The sequence below is a fragment of the Musca autumnalis genome, unplaced genomic scaffold (genome assembly GCF_047663935.1).
Source record: "Musca autumnalis isolate F117 unplaced genomic scaffold, ASM4766393v1 scaffold_4, whole genome shotgun sequence".
In the NCBI taxonomy this organism is placed as follows: Eukaryota; Metazoa; Arthropoda; class Insecta; order Diptera; family Muscidae; genus Musca; species Musca autumnalis.
Window position 1 is genome coordinate 126,334,701 of NW_027411977.1, and position 20,905 is coordinate 126,355,605.

General features: G+C 34.8%; 1 protein-coding gene across 6 annotated transcripts in view; it reads right to left on the reverse strand.

The window, feature by feature from the left end:
- Positions 1–20,905, reverse strand: part of LOC141401261 (adenylyl cyclase X E-like) — a 92,062-nt gene that overhangs the window by 5,352 nt on the left and 65,805 nt on the right. For 5 of the 6 annotated variants that reach the window (XM_073981340.1, XM_073981341.1, XM_073981342.1 and 2 more), the window contains exons 8-15: positions 20,710–20,846; positions 20,347–20,632; positions 20,000–20,181; positions 17,605–17,823; positions 17,299–17,545; positions 17,122–17,223; positions 16,791–17,059; positions 16,638–16,732 (exon numbers count right to left, since the gene is read on the reverse strand). In XM_073981340.1, the coding sequence (XP_073837441.1) occupies positions 16,638–16,732; positions 16,791–17,059; positions 17,122–17,223; positions 17,299–17,545; positions 17,605–17,823; positions 20,000–20,181; positions 20,347–20,632; positions 20,710–20,846 (1,537 nt within the window). The remainder of the gene's footprint in view (positions 1–16,637; positions 16,733–16,790; positions 17,060–17,121; positions 17,224–17,298; positions 17,546–17,604; positions 17,824–19,999; positions 20,182–20,346; positions 20,633–20,709; positions 20,847–20,905) is intronic. The other variant, XR_012412304.1, reaches the window with a different exon arrangement.

Genomic DNA, 20,905 nt, shown 5'->3' on the forward strand with positions numbered 1-20,905 from the left:
GAACATATTTTTTATGGGTGGAGAGAGGATCTTTGCCAAAGAGAGTAATAATAAAGAGCTGTGTGTATGGTATAATAGAAGACGTAGAAACGAAGAAGGGGGCTTTGGTGCAGTGTATGCGACAAACACGTGTGTTTCTTGTTTTGTTGTTGTTAACCAACGTAGCAAGCGAAGAGGAAAAGAAAAATGATGTGAATTACCTTGTCTTTTTTCTTCAGTTTTTTTTTTTTTTTTTGTAAATACCATCGTTGAGTAAAGACGGTAAAGTGAGTAAATAAATCAGTGTTTTGTGTTTTCTTAAAGGAATGGTGCTTTTTAGTAAATTAAATGCCCAATACATTTTATAATTGAATCAAAAAGGAGAATGAAAATATTTTATTGGACAAGGAAGAAATCGCATTTAATATTGGTAATTGCATACATACATGTGTATATTTGAAATATGGTACATCCATATTTATTTATTTATTCAATAAACAACCACCATTTATAAACGTGTGTATATGATAGAGATAGCCAGTGAGCTCTTACTGAGAGCAATTGAGCATACATTTCAATGTGTTTTACATTGAAATTTACGCTCCCTTGCTCTCAGTAAGCGTCCACTGGTGCATGTGTTTTTGTTTTTTATTTTTGTGGCTTTTGGGTTTGTATTTGTTTGCACCCAAACATATAATTTGTTTGCACCCAAACATATATTTGTTTGCAGGACCCAAACATATGTTATGTTTGGGACTGATTGCAAACAAATATCTGTTTGCTACAAAATATGTTTGGGACATATGTTAGAGAGGCGTTTTTTTCCTCCGTGTAGGTCCATACATTGATATAGGCCCCATAAAAAGTTTGCGCCCAAATAAAGATATTTTGAAATACATTTTCTGAACCAATTTAGGCACTTCAGAAATATATGAACTGAAAAGCACACTAATTTTTCCAGTTTAGTTCAGAATATTTTATAGTTCGGGCCGCTCCAACTTCAAGATTTTTTACGTGTTCTGCTTAATATGGCTCTGAGTCTATCTCCGGTACTAGGAATGTGGCTGTGGCTTCGATGGGTTGTAACCACAAAGGAGTAAGTTGAATAAGTTTGACAGGGAAGTTGAAATGGTACAGTGTGTCGTGTCGAAATTTTGATTTTGACAATTCACAATTTTTTCCCCTTCGCTAAGGACAGGATGATTGGGTTCTTAATGATCCCACAAAAACATATGCTGATCGGTTTATTCGTTATCGAGCTACAGCGCCGCAAACTGCCTTAGCAAAAACAGTGTTTCGTATGCGGTCATTTGTCAGAACACTGTGCAATATTTTTCAACAACAAACAACCGTGCGGTATTCAGATGCGATCCATTTCTCACATTTTAACTGCATCCGGATGCAGTTCAATCAGATTCGTGTAAAATGCACTCCAATTCCTTACATTTTAATCGCATTCGGATGCGATCCAACGATTGGCATCCATTTCTCACATTTTAACAGCATCCGGATGAAGTCCAAATGAAGTCGTGAAAAAAGCACTCCCTTCGTTACATTTTATTAGCAGTTGTTAGAGGTCCCTACAACTTCATAAGTCAGTTTATACACCCCTACAATTCGTCCAAAAACACAAAAAAAAACATTTCCAACAATTTTTTATAAAAGATCAGTTCCTTTACGTGCAAGAATCTTTAAGTTTTGTCACGTTTTACTCGAAAAGTGTTCCTTTTGCTAATTTTGCCACTGTTATCATTTTTAAAAGTAAAAGAACCGACCAAAAATAAAATAATTTGTGAACTTTTGCGGTAACTCATGAGAAAAAAATGCCTAATAGAGTGCCGCTGCCGCTAGATCTTAAATGGTGATGGGAACACAATATAAAAACCGCTTTAGCAGATGAAGCAAGAACAGTTCAGCTTGGATTAAATAGAGAACGGAGGAAACAAACTCAATTGCGATTGAATTTAATGAAGCAATTTCATAATTTGTATTAATGTAAGTCCATATTAGTATTAGGCAATTTTCCTTGCGGCAATTGTCAGTTTGATGGAGAGAGTTGAGGTATATGGTAACCCTCTCAACACCCTTTAAATTATTTTTATTTTTTTTTTTTTGGAATACTTTGCAATGGCTTTCATTTGTATTGCATCTTTGAACTGAATAAAAACACATTCCGACGAATGCCTTTAAATTCACATCCAAAGCAGTGCATCAGAACACGTGCTTTGTATGCAAATTGGACTGCATCCTTATTTGCATACTATTCTACCATTAAGGGTTAGTTAAAATGCGATTCCAAAGAGTTAGTTAAAATGCAATGCCAAAGGGTTAATTAAAACGCAGTGCTAATGGAGTGCATCTTTCAGTAGTCACGCTCTTTGAAAAATCATGAGTGAAAATGCATAATTTGATGCACTTCCAAATCACTTGAAAATATTATTTAACTGCATCTTTGGAGGCAAACTTTTTTCTGGATAATTACCATAGAAAATTTGAGGCCCCAGTGGCACTTGATAACATATTCCGATTTTGCTCAAACTTTGCCAATCTTAAAATCTAACAAAACTAAACTAAACTGCCACACAAAAAATCCGACATCGATTTTTTTTAAAACCACCGTAACCCCCATACATGTGAGCTATGCCATTTTCAGTGTTTTAACTTTTTGGTTTTTTGTATGTATATCAAGGCTGCTCAAAGGACGCACTTCTCTTGTCGGTGCCCAGCAAAATGTTCGATGCCAAAGATGACATTCAATCATGGGTGCAAGTGATCTAGCATGTCATCTTTTTAGCATCTTCATCGATGAATTTTATATGAGCGTGGACCCCAAAAGATGACGTTCTTTTCTGGATCCTAAGCATGTCATTTTAACCAATGCGTTGGCATGTCATTTCCACCAATGATTTGACATGTCATTTTCACCAATGCTTTTACACGTCATTTTCACCCATGCTTTGACATGTCATTTTAACCAATGCTTTGGCATGTCATTTCCACCAACCCCTTGGCATGAAATTTTCATGTCTTGTTTGGAAAATGGAAATGCTGTATTGAAATATGGTTTTCATGAAAAACAAAACTCTTTATTAATTCAAACGAATTCATGAAATAGCTACAATTAATTTATCAGTTTAGTTTTTCAAAAGTTTACATCCAAAATTGCAATGTAATCACCACCGCTGCAACACAAAAGATTACTTCCTCCGTTCTCCACAACTGATATTCTTTCATCTTACAAAAGGTTTTTTCAATTATCTTCCCATAACCAGTTCAGATTTCAACATGGACTCCAAATGCACTCCTTTAAGTATTTTTATTTCGTAAATTACTTTTATTTTATAATTTTGTTATTTTATAACAACATTTTGGTAATTTATACTCTTTTGTTTAGTGACGGAAATATGTAGGGATCTACAACCCGGCTTGCTTTAGGGATCTCTAAGAACAAAATGTAACGAACGGGGAGGAGAGACTTTTTATGGAAAATACCATTTATGCTTAATTAATTTATTTTTAATTGTTTCTTTCCAAAAGTAGTTTCTTCTTTATTTTCAGATTCTTGTTCCTTTTCGTTCCGGACTTTTTTTTTTCAAATTCCAAGAAGCGAGATTTGATTGATTTCATTCTATGTCAGATTTAGAACAGACAAGGGAACTTTTAAAATAGCAATGTGTGCAGTCCGATTCTATTTTTAGCTCGATGGTTGGGACTTCATATAACACCAATTGTTTAGAAATTTTAGTTGTTTGATATGCAGGAAATGTAAGACAACATCACGACGACAGTTCTAACAACTTTGGCCTGTTCCAGAAACTGCAAGAATCTACTTATTTTTACTACGATATCAATTTTTCCTTTGTGTTATCGGAAAAAATAGTAAAAATTAGTAGATTTTTGCAGTACTGGAACATACCAAAATGAAAATAAACAGGTGTGTAAATAAAAACACAAACATCATCTCTATTGGATCGATGGAATGGGTACAAATGCTGATGAAAAGATCGGATCTTTCACGACTTCCTTGGCATTGGTTCAAATCCTAATGAAAAGATCGGATCTTTCACGACTTCCTTTGAACCAATGCAAAAGATGACATGAAATCACGTCATCGCAAAGAACCCCTTCCGTCAAATTTTGCTGGGATTGGATTTCGTAAATGTAAACTTAGCATTAGGCAATTTTCCTTGCGGCAATTGTCAGTTTGATGGAGAGAGTTGAGGTATATGGTAAGTAACCCTTTGCCTCTCAACACCCTTTAAATTATTTTTATTCTTTTTTGGAATACTTTGCAATGGCTTTCATTTGTATTGCATCTTTGAACTGAATAAAAACACATTCCGACGAATGCCTTTAAATTCACATCCAAAGCAGTGCATCAGAACACGTGCTTTGTATGCAAATTGGACTGCATCCTTATTTGCATACTATTCTACCATTAAGGGTTAGTTAAAATGCGATTCCAAAGAGTTAGTTAAAATGCAATGCCAAAGGGTTAGTTAAAACGCAGTGCTAATGGAGTGCATCTTTCAGTAGTCACGCTCTTTGAAAAATCATGAGTGAAAATGCATAATTTGATGCACTCCAAAGCACTTGAAAATATTATTTAACTGCATCATTGGAGGCAAACTTTTTTCTGGATAATTACTATAGAAAATTTGAGGCCCCAGTGGCACTTGATAACATATTCCGATTGTGCTCAAACTTTGCCAATCTTAAAATCTAACAAAACTAAACTAAACTGCCACACAAAAAATCCGACATCGATTTTTTTTAAACCACCGTAACCCCCATACTTGTGAGTTATGCCATTTTCTGTGTTTTACTTTTTGGTTTTTTGTATGTATATCAAGGCTGCTCAAAGGGCGCACTTCTCCTGTCGGTGTGTGTCAATTTGCTCACTCACACAATTGAAAAAGAGAGCTTTTGTTTTTGAAATGAAAATTTTCAATACACACATTTTTTTCATTACACAAGACAACCCAAAAAACCAACATTACTCGAACAAAACATCATCTTTGAATTATAAATTCTTGTGTAGCCACTGGAGAATAAACGAAACTTGATTCTCTTGAAAGTAATAAATGTGTATGCCAGGGACGTAGCCAGGATTTCATTTCGGGGGGGGCCCACCTGACCAAAATTTTGAAAGTTCATGTTAGCGAAAATTCCTTATTTAGCAATGATTTAAACCTTATTTTATACTTATATTACTGATGAAATAATTTTCATTACTATTTTTTAATTAAAATGACATAAGACTTCTGGACAATTTCCCCTTGTTTTCAGAACTTTTTTGACAATATATCAGAGTTAATATACATATATCAAAAACTATGGATATATTAATAATCACATATACTTTTGGGTGTATCATTTATCAAATAACCCACAACTACAGTGAATGTAATGTAATTCGGTGATATAACGTTGGTAAGACCAAAAGAAAAAGTATACAATCGGAAAACCTTAGAAATACATATCTTAACATTAAATTTTGTTGTTTACATGGAATGTTGAGGACGTTTTCTTTGTTTACTACTTCACAAAAGTTCAAAATCACGACTTCAATTTTCCACTCCAATTTTATTGAGTAATTTATGGAAGGAAAATGGGATTAGTAGAGAATTGATTTATGCAGATTTATGTCGCCCAATCGTGCATCTGTCAATCGACTATTTTGGCGTCCAATCGTCGGACTTTTCTTATAGAAATTCTGGATTCCTATCGTGGATTTTATCATAAATAAATAATAATTAGTTATAAGTAAAAGTATAAAATAAATAAATTATTATATAAAATTATTATATAAATAAATTATAGAGACCTCTCTGGAAGCGCTTTGCTTTTTGGCAATAATTGTTCTCGGGTCCCCTATTAGTACAATACAAGTTTTTGTCAGGGACAAGTCCATACTTCCAGAGAAAATGGCCCGAAAGCTGCAAGGAACACCTACGGCCATCATGTGGCTGGTGCGCACGACAACTTTCGAACCGGATATGGCTTTGGTCCAAACATTGTTTATAGCAATATTTCTGCGAGCCTTATATAAAGTTCGTAGATGGTGATTTTCGGTCGACACCTTATGGTATTTACACCCCCCAAAAAGTCTAGAATTTTAGCAACAATGGTATGTGCGATTTGTTTTTTGTGCGAACGGAGCAACAGATTTGTCCCAAACTTGGTTTTAGTACTATTTGGTCCAAACTTAGTTTTAGCTCGAAAATGAGTACATCCCGACAAACCTTCAAAATAGTTGTTTAATGCAGTTTAAGGTCGGTATTCCTTGTGTTTAGAGCGGTATTATGTTTTTGGTGGTCCATATTTCTGAAAAAAACTGAAAATTATACTGTGACGCACTGAAATGACTGGTGGGCGCAATATATTTTAAAAGGAATGACTTCCAAAATAAGATCTACTTCCAAAATGAACTATGTCGGTCCGGTCTATTTCTTCAGGTACCTCTTCCGTAACATTTGTGATCAATGATAAAATCCCTTTTTATACCCTATACCACAATGTGGAAAAGGGTATTATAAGTTTGTTTTGGTAAAAATTCATGTAACACCGCGAAATATTCGTCGGAGACCCCCAATGTGGTATACCAATCTTCATATCTCGACGAGATAAAGCGATTTTGAGATGTGTGTCCGTCCGTCAGTCCGTCCGTCTGTCCATTATAAATTGTAAACACGCTCCAGGCCGCAATTATGGACCGATCGTCACGAAATTTTGTATGGAGGTCGGGTTCAGATCAGAATAGATCCCTATTCTTATTGGTGATGATCGCGAAATATTTAGCGGGTGAAATGGACCAAAAACATAATATTTATCCAATTTTCTAGCGGCTCTGTAGGTCTCAATAATAGTCCGATCAACGCGTAATTTTAAATAAGGTAAGAGTATATCACAAAGGAGAAGCCTGCAATTTGAGATGGCGATCGGATAATATTTAGAGGGTTAAATGGACCAAAACTTTTGTGTGAAAATTGTGAAAATTTTTAATATACAGCTTATATCTTAATTCCTTGAAGTGACATTCCGGACAAGTGAGATATACTTGAAAGTGGAACGCTTGACCTTTCAATTGATGCCAATTATGTTGGTGTGCATGATCAGATAACAGAGTTACAGCCTAATATATTCCGTTATTTGTTTGTAGTGTAATAATAAACTCGCTAGAAGTCGCAATTATACATCAATAGTCACGAAATTTTGCACCGGGTAAGAGTATAGGTCGAAAAAGATGCCTACAATTTTGAATAATGATCTGATATTCTTTAGCGGGTGAAATGGGTCATTACTTTTGTATGAAAAATATAAAAATTTAGTTTTGGTCGATATTTTAATTCCTTGAGGACATATATATTTCTCAAAGTAGCCTACATATGGGAAAAAACTACTGACCTTTCCTCTGATGTAAATTGCAATAAAGTGTTTGCTAAATAACGGGCCTACTGCCTAATATATAATGGGTTCTGTGTAGAGAACCACATTTTTATCCCATGCTACATATTGTCTCTCCAAAAGTTTATGTAACACCGCGAAATATTCGTCCTAGACCCCTCATTTGGTATGCCAAAATTTATATCTCTACGAAATAAAGCGATTTAGCGATGTGTGTCCGTCCATTAAAAATTGGAAACAAGCTTAAGGCCGCAATTATGGACCGATTGTAACGAATTTTTTAAGGAGGTTGGGTTCGGGCCAGAATAGAAATGATTAGTTTTTGGTGATGATCGTGAAATGTTCAGGGGATGAAATGGACCAAAAACAAAATTTTACCGGCTCTGTAAGTGTAAATAATAACCCGCAAAATTTTAAACAAAGTTTGAGTTTATGATGAATTAGAAGCGTACAAACCAACGTGAAGATCAGATAATACTTAGCGGGTTAAATGGACTGAAACTTTTGTGTGAAATTGGTAAAAATTTCAATAACGTGGCGGTTAAACTACGGAAGTAGTGCGTTTTATTACATTTTAGTTTGTGTGAACTAAATTTTCCTTTCCTGCTACAAAAATGTCTTTGTCACGCTAGATAACTTTTTGGTTTTGGTCGTAAGTATTATACATTACATCTCTGATATTTGATAATTAAATTTTCACAATCATTGAAAAGAAGTTACATGGAGAGCGATTGTCCAGGGATAGTGGTATAGGGTATCCCATGGTCGGCTCCGTCCGACTATAGATTTTTCTTACTTGTTTGTTGGTGAGTTCATACGTCCGAAATGGCTACAATATTCTGAAAAACTTCTAATATGTACATAGCTTTGGGTAAAAGTATTTTAGTTGTGTAGCCGCTATTCGATCTGTCCATAGATTAAAGTTTCAGTTCACACAGGCTCAGGGTGTATTTGTCCGTTGTTGAGATCTTGACGAATCTGAATCTGTTTTTGCGATCAGTTTTTTTCTTTTTTGATTTCCTTTGTCGTTATAAGGTCCTCTGCTAAAGAAGGTAAAAGGAACAATTCTAGAAATGTGTATCCATTGAAAGTACTTCCCAAAATACAATTAAAAGAGTAATCGACAGAAAAATCCCTGAAGATGAAATTCAATGTAAAAATAAATAAAATATAAATATTGACCTCTATCTCAATAATCTTGATTTAATTAACACTCGAAAGGTCGAACAAAACATAAAAATAAGACAGAAAATCCTTTTTTTTGTACAATAGACATTTACTAATTTGTAGGAAGAGACTAGTTTCAAATAATCTCAACGGACGACACTGCGGTGGAATATAAATTATATCATAAAAAATGGTTGATATCTTTTTTTTTGCAAATTTCAAACATAATGAAGAACACTGTGGCACAAAATGGAGGTGAAAATCTGGGGCAGAGATAATTCTTGGTGAGTATATTAAGAATCCCGAAGGACAGATCCTCCGCGAATCGAACTTCCGAGTTATGGCGTGGTGAAGTTTCTGCTGAAGACCTTGTAAGGCATCTGAAATTAGCGTTATATCTTTGTTAACTTTTGTTTTAGCTTATTTATGAATAGGCATGTCTTCAGTCAAATCGAATGAGGATTATTTTCGTAGAACATTTTGACCTTCTAACTCGCTTCGTTCGATGTCCTTTTCGTCTCTTATTTTAAGAACGACTATAAAAGTATCACAAGATGAAGTTTTTCTGCTTCGAAATGTTCTGCACAAATGTCGCTCAGAAAATTTTTGGTACGACTCTCATTGACAACTAATCGATTTTGTCGCGATTTCATGGTTATTTTTGACATTAACCCGGTTTTGTTCAGAAAAAGACTAACTATATTTTGTTTTTTGTATATTCGTTATTTATTGGTTGTTCGAATATACAGAATATACAAAAACACATGTATGTAAATGCCAAAAATTACCAAGAAAACGCGACAAAATCGATTAGTTGTCAATGAGATTCGTACTTAAAATTTTCTCAGCGAAAATTCGACTTACGGCGGATCTGTCCTTCGGGATTCTTAATATACTCACCAAGGGCTTTCATCCCCAAAAGGAATTATCTCTGCCCCAAAATTTCGGTTCACAGTGGAATTTGTGATTGTTAAGATGTTCAAAATAGTTCATCACAAAAACGTTTTAGAGACTATGTACTTATTGCTCTTATCAAAAATTTCAAAAACAAAAGATCGCAAGAATCTTTTTTCTAGATGTTGCTTATAAGCCAAAGTATTGGACGTAATATGCTACATTCGTTCAATAAATACAAAGAAACGCCTTGTTCTGAACTCAGTAACACTTACAGTCAGCCTAAAATTACCATAAAACGCTTAAACAACACCCTAAAACTTAACAGCAACTATGCACAAAATTGCTGAAACAGCCTAAAGTGTTCATTATTTTTATACATTCAAATATGTTGGACAATAAGTATACCAATGTAGTTAAATAATTCTCTGTAATACTTCCTCCAAATACTTTACATATTACTTGAAAAATTTAAAACGGTTTAAAATTTTACTCAATAATTAAAAAAAATGTGTAGCATAAGCTAATATCCTATGGGAACGAAAATCATTTCGTCCTGACTACGTCGGTGGTGTATGCTAATTATTAGCTTATCCGTGTAATTGTAGAATGTATTTATTCGAATTGTTTTTCGTAAATTTTATAAAATCAGACTGAATGGTATGTTGGGAAACTATCAAAATGTTTGTGTTTCAAAACCAACACAATAACAAAATGTGTTTGTATGTGTGTGAGCAGGCCTAATGTATATTGTCCTTTAACCTGAATTTTTCTATTTATTAATTACTAGAGAGTGGAATTTAATGCAACCCCTATTTTTGGTCCGATTCATGTCAAATTTTAGGACTGGGCACAATTTGGCGTCTGATTAAACTGCAATCGAAACATATGACATATGCAAAATTATGCAAAATGCATAAATTTTCTTATGCAACAGATATTTCAATAATAGATACAAAAAACGATTGTGTGTACAATTTTTCTGTTTAAAATTCTCTTCAGACAAGTCAATAAAATAGAGAAATGTATAACCACAGCCACAACCTTCAAAATACCCAAAATCGGGATGTACCCTAAATCGGGAGGTATCAAATTTCAGCCATTTCGGAGGGATATTGAGGCCACAACCTTCAAAATAGCAGAAATCCGGAGGTACCGTTATATGGGGGCTATATGAAGACGTGGGCCTATACCGAAAATTTTCAGGTTTTATCCCCCAAGGAAGACTTAATACCAAATTTCAGCCATTTCGGCGGGATATTGAGTCCACAACCTTCACAATACCAGAAATCCGGAGGTACCGTTCTATGGGGGCAACCTGAAGGCGTGGAACTATACCGATAAATTTAATATGGGAAGTTTTGTACTTCAAATGAAGACCAAATACTACATTTCAGTCATTTCGGAGGAGAAAATATTGAGGCCGCAACCTTCAAAATACCGAAAATCGGGAGGTACCGTTCTATGAGGGCTATATGAAGGCGTAGACCTATACCGATAAATTTCATATGGAAAGTTTTATACCACAAATGAATACTAAATACCAAATTTTGGCCATTTCGGAAGAATATTGAGCCAACAACCCTCAAAATACCACAAGCGTTCTATGGGGGCTATGCGGACAAATTTCAGGTGCAAAGTTTCATACCCCTAACGAAGACTTAATACCAAATGTCAGTCATTTCGGTGGGATATTGTTATTGGCATATGGTTATGAAAATGCTCATTTTATGCAAAATGTAAAAATATGTTAAAATATGCAAAATGCTGGGTCTAATTCGTTTTATTTTGTGATAAAACGAGTCTAATCAAAATTTTTCTACGACCGTCCTAACCTTATATGCATTTGCATAGGATTTCCTTTTTTAAAGGAAAATATATAAAAAACCAAAAAGATATAACACAGAAAATGACATAACTCATCTATTTTTCAACCAATTTAACTGGCTTTCCCATTTTGGAAAGCTAACTAAATTTCCTTCTTGCTAAAAGTGAATAATTACACAGAAAAAATATTTCAAGAATTTTTACATATTTTCGTTCGTGATATAGTTTTTTTCATACTGTACAGGTACCTCACATAAGATGCATGTGCAGTTTCTTATTTCCATCCGAAAGCCACTATTTTTTTTTTTTGAAAAATATCTAAGATTTTCATGAGATACAAAATCACTTTCCTATTTTTCCCGATATTCCACTATTTACTCTCATATTTCCTCTCTTGGTTGGTAAATGCTCTCAACTTTGTTCTTGTTTTCTTTTGAATGTTCTCGTCGTCTCCCAATCGTATTGACAATGTATCAACACAACACAACCCCCACCATCGTCTCACCCTCACATTGAGACTATATATAGTTCATATATGAACAAACCACACCACACACATACACACCACAACACATACACACCACAACACATACCTAAGGTATAGTACACATTGACAAGCAAAACTGACAGTCATCGAGGTCTATTTCGTGAATATCAAAGCCTAACTGAAAATTTTATTTTGTAATCTCTAAATAATACCATATATATTGTATTTCAAAAGTTTTTAGCTAAATAAAATTTGTTATTTGGCGGAAAACTGTCCTAAAAGTACGCTGACTGTCAGTTTTGAATGATAATGTGTACTCCCCTTAAAGCACCCAGTTGGAAATTTAAAATTTCGAAATTGTCTTTAAGCAAGGTGGTGTCACCGAATTTGTCACTCTTCCATGTGCGATGCGTGACGTTCTGAACGAAAATGTCTTGCAATGTGCCTTGGTACAAGTTAATGTTCATTCTATCGTCCGTGAAGACTACTTCGCTTACCTTGTCACTCAACTGGTCGTACACGAGTTTTGCGACATTTGTGCGAAAATGTCGTCGATGGTCGCAAAGGGCTGTCATCGAGCCGTCTTCAATGGATTGGGGACAACTTTGAAGACACATAGCAGACAACTTCCAACTGGGCAGGTATCGGCACTAATACAAACGCATTGTTTGCGGTCTCACGCATACGCCTCTCTATCGCTCTCTCCACAAATAGCGTGTGCGTTAATGTATTGCTAAAACTAAAAATCATTGCAACAAGCGACAGCAGAACCTTCTTCATTGATTTCTGAACGAAGACTGAGTGATGGTTGTTCTGTTGTTATTCTCATCAAGGGCACGTGTGCCCCTTTTTGCCGGATGCTGACCTAAAGTACCAATGTGGGTCTTAACAATTTTGTTGTTAGTTCACTGACAAACCAAACAACTACAGTGCGTTTGGTGTCGAAAAAACAAAGTGCCTGGCTGTATAGTTCCCAACTACAAATTTTTAATTTCCTTAATATAAAGGCAACATCTAATATCTCAACCAAGGCACATTTATAGAAGGTAGAAGTGACAATCAGCTGTATTTTTACTTTTTTGAAAATTTGATTTTCAAAATGTAATAGGGTCTACTCATGAAATTTGAAACTTCAAACTTTGCTACCGAAAAATACTTCTTTTCATCATAAACGTGTAATAAAAATTACCTACGAGAGTTCTGAATGCGTTATACAGTTGAACCTCGATTATCCGTGAATCGATTATCCGGGAACCTCCATTATCCGTGATAGAAAAGAAATGTTGGACTTTTTTGCATTTCTTCTATTTTTCGTTATAAACTTCATTACCAGGGATTAAAAACACCGTTTCTGATTAATTTGATTAAGCAAACAAAAGGTAAACAAACAGAAACTGCAACTTCTCCCGTATTACACTATTTGTGTATTTATGGTATCACAAAACCATGGGACAAACTCAATTCAGATGAATCTGATGATGATGATATTATGTATCGTTCTAAAATATGGTGGATCCTGGGCGATTAATTTGTCGCAGACAATATCGCCTAAAAATCTTCCGCGTATCACCAACCTAAAGTAAGTGTTTATGCAATGAGAATCGCGACCAAGATTCGCTGACGAATCATATGGAAGATCTTAAGATGAAGAAAATATAAAGAAAAATTTAAAGGAAATTTATTTTCATCCTTCTTTGTTTTTTGTTTCTTTCATTTGTTGTCTTTGATTTTTACCATTTTTGTTTTCTATTCTGATTTGTTATAATTTGTAATTATTCCTTATGTTGCACTATGGGCCCAATGACAGGTTTTTGAGGCAACAAGTCACTGGAAGCTGCTGGACCTATCAAATTTCGTCCTGATGTTTATAGTGAGCATAAAAATATATCTGCAAAATTTGGAAGGAATCGGTTCAGATATAGATATAGCTTTCATATATATGTTCCAACCGATTTTATCCGATTTTATATTTAAGCCGCACTAAGGTCACAATTTGCATCCGACGACTTTAAAATTTGATATGGTACATCCTGATCAATTAAGAATCACGTTCAGAAAATTTGGTTCTGATCGGTTCATGTATATATATCTACATATATATAGAAAATTATTTAGGTCTGCCATGATGTTCGAAATATAAATCCTCCGAAATGGCTGGATCGAATTTGATGAAATTTTATACCGAAAAATGGAGAGGACGGGGGACCTCCCCCACAACGGGTTTTAGCCAAACGCAAAATCTCAGAGATCATTTGACGTATTGGGATACAATACAATAGTAATTTTGATCTCCATCATTAATTGATAATTTAGAAGTAAAATACCGCGATCGCGTTCAATTTTTGAATACTTTATAATTACAGGTCAAGATTTTTAAATTTAGTAGGTTTTTGTAGTCCCAATTACTAAATTAAGAGATCTTGAACATAAAAGATTGCAATGCTTTGTATAACTCAATTAAGATAACTATCAAATTTCGCGACTTGTGTCATATTGACAAGTTCCACTCCCAGCCCAACACTTAAAAATATCCAAATTTTCAAGTGTCGCGCTCTCTGTAAGTATTTTTCTATAAGTTTACGGATCCATACGGGGGTAAAATTTTCTACACATATAGTACTCACTATTACCTTCTACCATATATATAGTTTCGCGAATACGTCGCAATACTGAGAGTTCTATTCCAAAAACCATATAAACTACAATATAAACTACACAAAAAATACACCACAAGTCTACATCAAATATTCCTTACCAAATCTAACTTCTTTAATTCTTAATCAGAATATTAATTTACATACCTTTGCACGTGTTATCCATTAAAAAACTGTTTATTATGTTAGCGGTTTTTAATTGTCGAGCGAAACAAATTTGTTCTTCGTTTGATAGATTTTTATAAAATGTCACAATGTAAGATGCAATATCTTTGACAGACCGGTATGTGGTTTTGAAGCGTTGCTAGGTTGAAATGATTTTGTTTCTAAGTGGCTCAAAGTGTTAAGAATCTAATCCTGTTACTATTTGATCCAAATATATGACTTCAAAAATAAACTTTTTGCCTCAGAAACCTGCCATTGGGCATATAGTGTGTTGTAGTGCTTGTATATTGGGTCCATTCACTTTCTTCATTTCACTTGGCAAAACCCGGACATATTTGTGTTTGTCAATACTCATAATATTATACGTGCCATTTGTATCAAAGTTATGTAGAATATGTATATGAGAATTATATGGAACCAAATCAAATTTTAGTAACAATCGCGTGATCGGGGTTCGGAAGAATAATATATTATTCGCCTGCACTAACAACAAGCGAAACGTAATACAAATTCGCGGAAAGATCGCCGAGATAGATAGAAGAAGATTCGTTGTAGCGATTGATAATAAACAATAATTGTAGAAAATCGTCTACGAATGACAAATTACTCGTGTGGGTGAATTTTATATAACAATTTGCTAAAAGATCGCCAGAAAGAAGCGCAGAAGAATAATCTTATCAAAAAATCGTCCAACAATCTTCCAAATGTTTGCAGGGATGTATGTACATATGGTTCGTATTGTTCTGCTATGTTCACAAGACGATAACAACTACAGTGAAAATAATTAGAAGAAACGGTAAGTTACAATAATACTAAATAAAAGAATTATATAATAAAAGTAGCAAAAATTGCCTTTGGTTTGGTTGGTGGTGTGGTGGTTGTTAGTCCAATAATCACAAAAACAAAAACTCCTCAAAATTGTTTTTTTTTAATCTCTCAGAAAAAAACAGTATTTTTTTTTTTTGCTTTATGAAAGGCGTTCATGAAATGCAGAAATTTGAACCTTGGCAAGACTCTATGAACACTATTCCTGAAATGCAGTAATTATTTTTTTTCTGTGTATGTCATCGACGATAGGACCCGACGCCAAGATCGTACAATCATCCGCATAAATTACGATCTCTATGCCGTCTGGAGAGTGTGAACTTTCAGAAAGGTAGATGTTAAACAGCTCCGGAGATATTACCCCGCCTTGGGGAACTCCCTGTTTCATGCTACGGGTTTTGAAAAACTGGTATGTAGTCTTGTTTGAGGCTATAGAATTTTCTCCAAGAAATTTGATATAATCCCCATAGAACGATACCTCCCGATTTTCAGTATTAAATAGTTTTAGTCTCATTATTAGACCGTAATGGCTGAAATTTTGTACTTTGTTTTCTACGGAGCTAAACAAGTTTTCTCCAAAAATATATGCCCCCGCCTGTTTTTTCAGGGTTTGCGGCTATATCCTACAGAAGTGGGTTAAATTCTGTATATGTAGTAGACTACGTTGAGAGATAACGTGTTTGCATGAATTACAAAAACCCATCATACCAGTCGCTGACATTTTTCAAATGTTCGTCACAAGCATGGTACAAATACACAGGTAGCCGCATCGGCAATTTTTGGTAACATAAGGTGTCAAAATTTGACATCAATTCAATGCAGTTGACACATTATGTTACCATCAGCTGGCATGATAATGCTACCTGTATTATTGTACCATGGTCACAAGTTTCGAAAAAGTGAATTTTTTACAGCAAAACATTTCAAAGTAAAAAATGTTTCATGAAACTATTGGTCTGTTCCAGAACTGCAAGAATCTAGTAATTTTTCGATAATATAAAGGAACAAATGTTATCGTAGTAAAAATGTGTAGCTTCTTACAGGTTCTGGAACAGAGCAACTGTTTCTTGTAAAGAAAAAACATTCACCAAACGTTCGAAAATGATATAGTTTTCGAAACTTGTCGTAAACTTTCGAAAAATATCAGCAACTGGTATGGTGGGTGGAGGGTATAAAAACTTCGTCCCGGTCGAACTTAACACCGTTCTTACTTGTTGAAGAACGACACTTACCCACATGTGATGGCAAAATGTTTCGTATCAATAACGAAATCGAAGCATTTGTAACTTTCGCATCGTTCTGTTTTCTTTGCAACTGGCGTTTCCAACTGCAAAAGAAACGAATTAAGGAACTCATTGTCAGAACAAAATCTCATAAAAACTTACTTGTAATCGACTTTCGATATGAATTCCGTCTGACGATCCATCATATGAAAAATGGACAATGTTATGATTATAACCATGACGTGGGAAAATTCAGCACGTAGATCGACATTTGTTGCTGGACTTGATTCGTAGATGGGGGAATAACTGACAAAGATGATAATGATGTAAATAGCTGAAATTAGAACACCCACTGTGAACTTTAAAATAAATGGAATGCGTGAAAATAAGAAAACCATGCAAATTGTTAACTCCAAACTTTCGGTGATTGCCTGTGTGGAAGATACACATATTGTAAAAATTGAATTATCAGATCAACATTTTCCACTCTTACCCAAGGATTAAAACCCGTATCACAAGCATGATCATCGGTGAGGAAATCGGTTATATTCTTCGAGTCAACATCGGTAAGTACCGGCCAGTTATTACAATCTAACTGAAATCAACAACAAAAACCACACACAACTTATTTAAAGTTCGTATATAACGGGACACGGAGTAGCTATTTTACCAATTGTATAAAAGTAGCCGAACAGTGTATAACAATTATGAGCAGATAAATTGTAACACGGGCTGTAATGCTGCTCTGCACTCGCTTCGAAGCATCAAACAAAAACAAAATGAATTTATTTTCTGGTTCCGATTGTATTGTCTCGGCCCAAAACATAATCCACAACTTCTTAAACCATGTCAAAAAGATCACTATTATAATTAGGACAATGTAAAGGGCATTGGTCGTCCAAAAGTTGGCCGATTGGCTGTAAAGAAAAAGTTAACAATTTTATTGAATTCGTATCGAAGTTGACATCAAACTTACACTTTATTTATCGATTGTATAGCCATAATCCCGAAAAAGATGATAACACCCATGATCACACTGTATTTCAGCATATCATCCGGCTCTTGCAAGAATTGCATTTCCCAACGCCAGTCTTTGAAAAACAATCCGACTGAGGTAATATTACGTCGAAAATTCTGCTCCTCTTGTTCGTCCTGAGTTAGACGTTTCGAACGATCAAAACAAAATTTTGAAACTCTGAAAAATATAATCATTCAACGTTAATTATGTTTAAAAGATGTGTGCGACATTTGATTTTCTCCAATCCCATATACATTTCATTTTCCAAAAAAAAATAAATAAATTAAAGAAAGGATCAACATTTGCGGGACCGATTGTATGATTACCACCACCATGATTTCAATATAACTTGGCAAAGTTTTTCCCTAGACCCAATTCATTCACATTTTTAAAATTTTATCGAAATGTTTGTTAAATTTTGTGTTGGTGCGTCAAGTACATGAAATAGGGCGAAAATATATCGGAGCTATATGCAAATCTGAGCCATTTTCAAAATGATTTAGTGAAATTTTTTCCTAGTTAAAATTCCATCAAATTTTCCAACTTCGTAAAAATTGAGGTATACCCTCCACCACAAAATATTCTTAACTAAAATGGAATAGTGAGTTTATGTTTCTGTCCACAATTTTTGGTGTAAAAAAATTTTGGATATAAGCTAAAAAGTGTTCAACCAGTTGGTACCTTTATATGGAGGCTATATCAAAGTGAGGACCTATCTTGACAATTTTTGGTGGAAAAGTTTTGTAACTGCAGGGAACCGCAAGTGTCAGATTACGGGTAGTTCCGTCAAATAATATCGCTAAGACTCTCTAAATACCGAAAATCGGAAGGTACCTGTATATGGGGGCTATATCAAAACATGGACCTATGTCGACGATTTTTAGTAGAGATGTTTCGTGACCTCATATGTCAAATTACAGCTAGTTAGGTTAAAAATTGTAGATATAATCCTCAATATTTCGAAAATCGGGAGGTACCGTTATATGGGGGGTATACCAAAGAATGGACCAATGTTGACGATTTGCAGTGAGGAAGTTTCGTGACCACATCAAATGTCAAATTACAGCTAGTTCGGTTAAAAATTGTAGCTAAATCCCTCAAAATACCGAAAATCTGGCGGTATCGTTATATGGGGGCTATACGATTTTTAGTGAAGCAGTTTTGTGACTACTAACAACCTCAAATGTCAAATTGCACTTAGTTCAGTTACAAATTTTAGCTATAGTCCTCAAAATACCGAAAATCGGGAGGTACTGTTATATAGGGTCTATACCAAAACATGGAGCTATGTTGACAATTTTGTAGTGAAGAAGTTTCGTGACAACTGAGAACCTCAAATGTCAATTTACAGCTAGTTTGGTCAAAAATTGTACCTAAAATCCTCAAAATACCGAAAATCGGGATGTACCGTCATATGGGGGCTACATCAAAGCATGGACCTTTGTTGACGATGAAGCAGTTTCGTGACTACTGAGAACCTCAAATGTCAAATTGCAGCTAGTTCGGTTAATATGTTTAGCTATAATCCTCAAAATACCAAAAATCGGGAGGTACCGTTACATGGGGGCTATACCAAAGCATGGACCTATGTTGACGATTGGTAGTGAAGTAGTTTCGTGACCACTGAGAACATCAAATGTTAAATTACAGCTAGTTCAGTTGAAAAGTGTAGCTAAAATTCTCAAAATACCGAAATTCGGAGGGTACTGTTATACAGGGGCTATACCAAAACATAGACCTATGTAGATAAGTTTCTTGGTCTAATTACACTGTGCAGCAGCATTTTTGGGGGGTGGAAAATTTCTTTTGGAGATGAAAGCCCTTTATGAATATACTAAGAACCCAAAAGGAAATTTTCGCCATAGGTCAAGTTTCTGAGATATCGCGCGATGAAGTTTTTCATTTTTTCCCTATAATACTTGGGAAAATAGCTCCATATCTCTGTTTGGCAATAACCAATTGTTATGTCTCCTAAAAGCGTCTATGTCCATTTTTGTGAATGATTATTCCAATGCGTTACGAATGGAAAAACAAACTTAATATACCCTCCAGCCTATGGTGGAGGATATTAAATGCTACATAGGTACATCCAAAGTTTATTTCATTAGAATCAAATCAAATCAGCCGAAAATATATATTCAAATCTGAAAACGTTTTTATGAAATCAAGTAAAGACAGCGTTACTTTCTGCCGTGCCCAACGAACCGACCATGAACAGTTTTGAAGTGAATAGGAACAATTAGTTTCCTTTCTCTCATGAATGTGCAAAATTCTTCCTCCACGTTGGGGCTTATTTTCGGATGAGCCAAATATCTTAACTGACGAAAATCAATTTATATTGATAAAAACTTACTGAATTCTTCCAATTGGCATCTTATCTAGCTCTCTGCTCATTTCCAATTTAGCCTGTGTACGGATTTGATTAAATTGCTGAATATTATTTTGCATAAAATCTGTTGTAGTGTCCGAACGTATGCGTTCTATTTGTCGTTTAACTCCGGCCCAAGGTCGTCGATGTTCATTATATGAAGTGTACTGAAAGCGAAAAAAAATAAATATTCACTTAATATAATAATATAAATATATATTATCGTGTCATATATAAATCTCTGTAATCTTGTTTGGCCTTTAAAGGCTTATTGATTATTAATAAAGGAATAAATGAAATGAAATAATAACTAAAATCAAAACTCTACTTACTTTAGGCGGCTTAATAAGAAATGTCCTTATATTGTGCTGTTTTAAAACCGGATCAACACGTCCCTGAGCTGTACCTTCTTCGTACATATATTCACCATCAAGTTCGCGCAAAGTTTGTTCACTAACATGTACCCTACCGGCCATGCCGGTTTGTTCCAAGCGATTGGCGATGTCCACATCTTTAGACCAAATGTCATATTGCAGTTTGCACGCACCTAGGACACCAGATAAAATTCGCCCGGTATGCACTCCAATACGCATATCGATATTTAATTTACGCCTTGTTCTGAAACATAGCAATTCGATTTGAAATAAGTTATCATTATAAGAAAAGTTCATTTGATGTATCCATTATTCATATACCTTACTTCACGTATATCCTTAATCATACGTAATCCCAAATCGACACAACACTTGGCGTGATATTCATTCGGTATGGATACACCGGCGACACAATAATAACAGTCGCCCAAAAATTTTATACGCAGAACATTGTACTCCTGCAAGAGATCAAATTGAGGAAGTTTAATTCTGATTTTCATATCAGAGTAAAGACATA